Raw genomic sequence first — 6932 nt, 5'->3', positions numbered from 1 at the left:
AGGACAGAGCAGAGTTTAGGGCTGTTGTACATAGGGTCGCTATGAGTCTCAAGCGACTCGACGACATAGAACAACAACAACAACCCCAACTGATTCTTTTTTTTTATTTAAATTTTTTATAATTATTCTGTGTGTGTACCATCAAATTGTATCTGGCTGGTACAGGAGGAGATTGTCCCTTCTCCAGCAGAACATCTAGTGAATTCAATCTGTTTACCTGTGGGATTGCAGTGCTGCTTGCCACTAGGGCACCAGAGCTCGCCCCCAGCTGATTGTTAATGTGCCTTAAAATTTGAGACTCTTTTATGAAAGAGGAAAGCAGAGGAAACAGAGACTTGTGAAGAAGGCTGAGAAAGAATTGCCAGAGTTAGGAGGAATCTAAGAAGAAATCTGTAATGAAAGTAAAGAGTATTTCAAGAAGATAAATGTGATTGGTGGAGTCTTTTGAGTTTAATAAGTTGAAAGTTAATGTTTCCTGTCAGAAAGAAAAGAGGATGGAAAAGGAAGGTAGACACTAACCCTAGTTTCAGTGAGAGAGTAATGGAACCACTCCTTTTAGAGAATTTATTGGTTTTAATCTGGGATTAATTTATAACTTTAAAAATTGCACAAAAGAAAATATAAACATGTGCACACACACACACACACACACACACACAACTGTTTATTCAATAAATGCCCAAATGTTACACCAGGGTCAGAATATAAAACATAGTGATAAACCCAACCCAAAGTTGTGCTATTGGGTCAAAGAGTAGAAAAATTGATAATAGTCAGATCTTTATTTAAAGGTCTTTTCTGCCAGCTTAGCATTTTCTTGGGTAACAGAAACCATCACAAGTTTCAGGGGTTTTTTTTGTTGTGTAAGCACTGTCTTTGTGGTAGCTTTTGCAGCGCCTTTACTGTAGCAGTTAAGTCTGTAAACTTCATGAACTCTGACTCCCACACCTTCTGCCGTGGAGCAGGTGGGTTAGAATTGTTGACTTGTTTAGCTGCCTAGCCCACAGCCGTAGGGCTCTTCTAGAGCAGGGTCAGTTAGTTTCCTACGTACAGACCCTCACTGATAAAGATGCCTATGTTCCTGGGATGTAGCTACTGGCCCAACTGATAACTTGTATGATTGCCATTCCCTTAGTTTTTCTTTATACCACCTTTGTATATCTACGTAAGGAGATCTTGTGGCAACATAGTTTAAGCATTGAGCTGCAAACTTGAAAGCTGTGCCTAATCCATTAAGCTCATCCATTGAGCTCTTAATTTCATTTACTTTTTCAGTCTTAGACTTTCAGAATCTAGATCTACTTGAGGGAGGAGTTCTGGAGGCATAGTCTGTAATGAGTTGTGCTGCTAACCCTAAAGCTTCATGTCTCCTGTGGTTCAAATCCACAGGCTGCTATGAGGGAGAAAGATGGGTGCTGTCCTCACATTACAGCTTAGAGTCTGGTAAACCTGAGGTAGTGCCACTATGATCAGAACTTATTCAGTGGCAATGAGTGAATGAGATCTACTTGTCTAGTTTACAGAATTTCCAGTTTCCTGTTGAAATGTCCTATGTTTGTTTTATTTGTTTGAGCATTGCAAAGACATCATGCTTGGAAGGGTGGAGGGACAGAGCAGTAGAGGAAGACCCTGGATGAGATGGATTGACTCCACGAGTAGGTGTGCTGGAGATGATGAGATTGGCTGAGGATAGAGCAGGGATCAGAGCTATTATTGTACAAGCAACTCGACAGCACTTAGTAAGAAGCTATATTTTTAAAGTTGTTTGTTTTTTTAATAATTCTAAAATTTTTTTGGACTTTTTGGGTCTGTTCCTATTACTCCTTAAGTATTTGGTTTTGAGTTTTTTCTTTTGCCTATTAGGGAGCTCCGGTAGCCTAGTATGCTGACAAAGGCATGCAATTTGAATCCACCAGTTGCTTTATGGGATAAAGATGGATAATCTCCTTCCGTGCAGTTTATAGTTTCTGAAAACCCCCTGGAAGGTCAGCTATTCAGCTATGAGTCTATTCAAACTCAATGGCACATAACAATTTTTTTTTCCCTCCTCTGTGCTGGAAAGATATGCCTAGATGAACAAATTGGCTATGCTACAGGATTCTCTATGAGTTCTTGTTTTCTCTTTGTTAAGGAATTCTAGTGGCATAATGCATTATATGCTGCACTGCTAACTGAAAGGTCACCGGTTCACATCCACTAGGTTTTTTGCAGAAGAAAGACAGGCAGTTTCTTCCTGTAAAAATTTACAACCCCAGAAATCTGATAGGTCACAGTAAATCAGAATCAACTTAATGCCAGTGAGTTTGGCTTTGGTTTTTATATGTATTTTTCTTTTTTCCACTAGGTTATTTACAAAATTCTAATACAGATTTGAACAAATTCTTCCTATTTCCCTTACCCCCCACCCATTAAATTGCACAACCCAATGATTAATCCCCTCTTCCTCCTGTACATTACATCCCTCTGCTTCCAGCCTCTCCCACCCCTCCTGGATCCTTATACTCCTTCAACGATAATGGTCTTATACAGTATTTAACCTTGTGGGACTGAGTTAGTTTGTATATATTTTTCTGATAATTCCTTATAAAATTATATCTTGTGAGCTTTTTAATGCTTAAACAATTTAAAAAGATATTTTTTCTTTATATTTTGTTGTAGTTAGAAATATACACAGCAAATTGTGTACCAATCCAGTAGTTCTTACATGGAAGATAATGTTTTATCAGATATTTTTATTCTTTTTCACTGGATGTTTCCATATTCCTGGAAACAAAGATCTTAGTTTGCTTTTATTCACATTAAACATTTTTATTTTAATATTTTGTTGTGTTTTTAGTTAGTTTGCAAAACAAACTAAGTTCCTATTTAAAGATTTCTACATATACCTGGGATACATCAAGATCATGAAAGTGGTTTTCCCAGAGCAAGGCTTATCCATTGCACTCCAGATGTGCTTATCCCTGCTATCCATTCCCAGATGTGAAAGACTTGACTGCATGATCTGTGGTAATGGGAGACTGGGTTTGTGCTTTGCCCTAAAAGAAACATTTTTAAAAAAAGGGGGGGGGGGGTTCAAGATACATTGTTTGGGGCAAATTGCCAAGAGGGGCCACTCTTTAGAAGGTGGCCTCAAACTTGGAAAGACGAGGGGGCTCAGAAGGAGAGGAAGACCTTCAGGAAGGTGTCTGCCAGAGACTGCAGCAGTGGCCCTAAGCCCAGAGGATATTGTGAGCATGGTGCCAGGTCAGGCAGGGTACATATCTGTCATACATAGGGTCTCATGAGTCACAGTTCACTGGACAGCACCTTGCATAAACCCATGGCACATACATTGTTTGCTAAAATGAGTTACATTTTCACACTGTGTCAACATGCTCATAGTTCCTTTCTGGTCATTCCACATATAGTAATCTAGCTTCTGTGCCTACGCCTTACCTTTTGTATTTGTTTTAAGGTAAATGTTGACCATTTAATCTCATAGTTGATTTTTTTAAAGAGCTCAGTACTCATGGATGATATTTTTATCTCACGAGCCAGTATGTTATATAGCTAAAAAATGGCCTTAGATAATGGTTTCAGTATAAAGTTTACAGAATTTCTCAGAGTGATAGTCTTGAGAATTCTTTCAATTTCTACTAGTCTAGAAAGTGGCCTTATTAAAGAATTTGCGTTTAGTTCCATATGTTTCTCCCAGTCTGCCTGGGACTTCAGTTATGCCCCTGGTGGTCTGAATGGTCAGCAGTAATAGCTGGACACCAATTAGTTTTCCTGGTCTCAAGAGAGATGAGATCATGATCTGTGTAGGCTGTTAGTCCTGTAGACTAGTTTCTTCTTTGACTCGAGTTTCTTTCTCTTTTATGTCAGACAAATAGATACTAATAGTTGTATCTTAAATGGCTAAAAAAAAAAAAAATGGCTGCTTGCAATGTGTTAAGCACTTTATTCTACATTCTGAACCATCTCCCGTCCAACATCAAGTCTGTATCTTAATCACTGTGCCTGACATATGATTGGTCTTAGGAAATGTTTCTTGTTTGTTTGACAGGCAACTGATGAGGAGGGGCAGATGAAAAGGTGGGTAACTAGTTAGAAAAAGGCCCCTATGCTTATCTTCATCACACAGTTTTTCCTTTGCTAGGAGAAACCACCCCCAAATATAGGCAAACAAAATCTCCATGCTCAAAATTTCCCAGAAGCATAGCAAACCATCGTTCTCAGAGACGCCTCTATTTATTCTTATCTCTCTGGACATAGAAGGAGCTTCAAGAACAAGGGGAGATCAGAGTCATCCAGCTGGGCTTCGACTTGGATGCCCATGGGATTATCTTCACTGAAGACTACAGGACCAAAGTGCGTACGTCCGTGGGGATGTGTGTGTGTGTCTTGGACTGGAGTAGGGACAACAGTATTAGGGAACAGGTATATAAGAAGGGATATAAGGTTCTGGTAAGTAATACTATGAGAAAGGAGAGAGGAAGAAGAGAAGGTGTGAGAGGTTGAAGGACACAAGCAAGAGGAGTAAAAGTGGGCAGAGCAGTGTTGTTCTTGGAGGTTGGTGGAGGCCAGAACGGGGCCAGACCATGTCTCCTTTTTCTGTTCCAGGTTCTTAAGGCCTGCAGTGGTCGACCATATGCTGGGGCAGTGCAGAAGTTCCTGTCTTCAGTGCTTCCAGCCTGTGGAGATCTTAGCTTCCAGCAGGACCAGATGACGCACACCTTTGGCTTCAAGGACCCAGAGATCACGTGAGACTTGGGATAACAACATTGTCAAGCATCTGGCCCTTCCTTTCTGTCCTTTTCTAGTGCTGTCCAGCCGTGTCCTTCTCCTTTTAGTGAACCAGCCAAAGAGGCTGGCCCTTCTTTCTAGTAAAGTGACTTAAGTTTGTACCCCTTTGTCCAAGAGAGGTGGGAGTTCTGGTGGCCGAGTGGTAAGAAATTGCACTGCCAATCGAAAGGTGCATAGTTTGAATCCATGTATCCTCCCAGGCAACTTACTGCTTCTGAAAACCTGCTGGAGTTGGTTCCATCTTGATGGTACCCAAAACAAAAACAACAACAGCAGCAACATCCAAGAGAGGAGACCTGTCTTTTACCTGAGGTCTTGAAAAAAAACCAAACCTGCATAGCCAATCCAGTGCATACAGAGGCCTGCCAGAAACCATAAATGCTTTCCATAAGCCATGTTACAACTAAAGATAGAGAATGGAAACTAGGCAATTGAACAGAAATATAATTTTTGAGAGGCTGTATTTGGCTTATGCTTCCTATGCAACCCATGGCATGAGTAGAAGCATTTTGTAACCTGCACAGAACTGATGATCTGAGAGGAAGCAGACCTGCACTTGTGTACTTGAGTGACACTTGGTGGGATGTGTGTGGCAGTAGTGGGATCACGGAAATATGATCCTGGGGAAGTCTTCCTGGGAGTAGGAGTGAGAGTGTGTTGGGATGGTCGCCAAGAAGGGCTTCCAAGAGGAAAAGCTGTTTCATAAATGAGTAATTGTTGTTGTTACATACCATTGAATATAACTCATAGCCACTCTATGAACAACACATCTGAACTGTGGCCTGTCCTGTGACATCCTTATCATCTCTGAAACACGTGAGCCCGTTGATACAGTCACTGTGCCAATCCATCTCATTGAGGGTCTTCCTCGCTTTTGCTGACCCTGCTCTCCTTTCCAAGCATGATGTCCCTTTTCAAGGACTAGCCTCTCCTAGCAACATGCCCAGAACATGTGAGACAGAGCTATTCTTGCATCCGAGGAGCTCTCTGGCTGCTCGTTTTCAGACATACCTGTTTATTCTTTTGGCAGTACATGGGATATTTAGTGCTTTTCTCCCATACCACAACTCAAAGACATCATTTTTTCTCTTGTCATGACAGGGGAAAAAAGTGGGGAGGAGGATAGTCCAGACAGAGGGAGCGAAGAAGCAGGTGTAGGAAGTAGAAGGCGGTGAGGAGAGAGCAGTCCTGGCTAGGGTTTTGTTATGCAAGCCCTCTTGCATAGATACCATTTGTTTCTAGAACTTAGTATCTAGTGTTGTTAAGGGGATGAGTGAGTCAGGAAATGGTTCTTGGAGCCAAGGCCTACTTCTCATGGCTTCTCACTCCCCTCAGGCAGCTGGTAAATGCCGGAGTCCTCACTGTTCGTGATGCTGGGAGCTGGTGGTTAGCTGTGCCTGGAGCCGGGAAATTCATCAAGTATTTTGTTAAAGGTAGCCGCACGGTGCAGCTCAAGCGCTCAACCCTCAAGAACACGTTTTGGATGGCCTCTTAAACCTCTAAGTTTTGTTCACTTTTCTCCTGTCCTGTGCCACCTCTCCCAGGGCGCCAGACTGTCCTTGGCATGGTCCGGAAGGCCAAATACCGGGAGCTACTCTTGTCCGAGCTCCTGAGCCGGCGGGCACCCGTTGCAGTGCGCCTTGGCCTCTCCTACCATGTACATGACCTCATTGGGGCCCAGCTGGTGGACTGGTAAGTCTTGCCCTCCAACCCCTGAGCAGATGACAATATGGCCCAAAGTTGAATTTCATCCCTACTGATCTATAAGCCCCTTGACAAGCCCCTCTTTCATTCTTCTCTGGAATCTCTGGAACTGGGAATGCTCCCTGCCAAGTTCTGAGTTCTCCCCTAATTTTGGGCCTAGATGTCTGACTCCAGTCTTGCCTTTCTCCTGCGCAGTATCCCCACCACATCTGGGACCCTCCTCCGCCTGCCAGAGACCTGAGGATTCTGCTTGTCATTGTTGCACAACCTCCTCACAGTGGGCAAGAGGGGCCCGGAAGTGCAGTCTGTCTTGCTGAGACAGGTCACCTTGGCAAGGCTCAGGAGCTGAGACCGAGTGTTCAGTTCACGTCTGTGCAAAGGGTCATGGTGACTGCTGCTGTTTACATGGGCTATGACCCAGTGGTGGAGTTTGGGCAACGCTT

The 6932-nt window shown here is 42.8% G+C and overlaps 1 protein-coding gene across 1 annotated transcript in view; it reads left to right on the top strand.

Moving 5' to 3' along the window:
* STK19 (serine/threonine kinase 19) overlaps positions 1-6730 on the top strand; it is a 14636-nt gene extending 7906 nt beyond the window's left edge. Inside the window, 5 exon segments of the mRNA XM_006903661.1 lie at positions 4255-4350; positions 4603-4742; positions 6121-6218; positions 6330-6477; positions 6685-6730. Of these exon segments, the coding sequence (XP_006903723.1) occupies positions 4255-4350; positions 4603-4742; positions 6121-6218; positions 6330-6477; positions 6685-6730 (528 nt within the window).
* The last annotated feature ends 202 nt before the right edge of the window (positions 6731-6932 follow it).

The sequence above is a fragment of the Elephantulus edwardii genome, unplaced genomic scaffold, assembly GCF_000299155.1.
Source record: "Elephantulus edwardii isolate Elephantulus edwardi_28Jun2011 unplaced genomic scaffold, EleEdw1.0 scaffold00184, whole genome shotgun sequence".
Classification (NCBI taxonomy): Eukaryota; Metazoa; Chordata; class Mammalia; order Macroscelidea; family Macroscelididae; genus Elephantulus; species Elephantulus edwardii.
The sequence above is the reverse complement of the archived record's forward strand: the minus strand, read 5'-3'. Positions and strand labels throughout refer to the sequence as shown.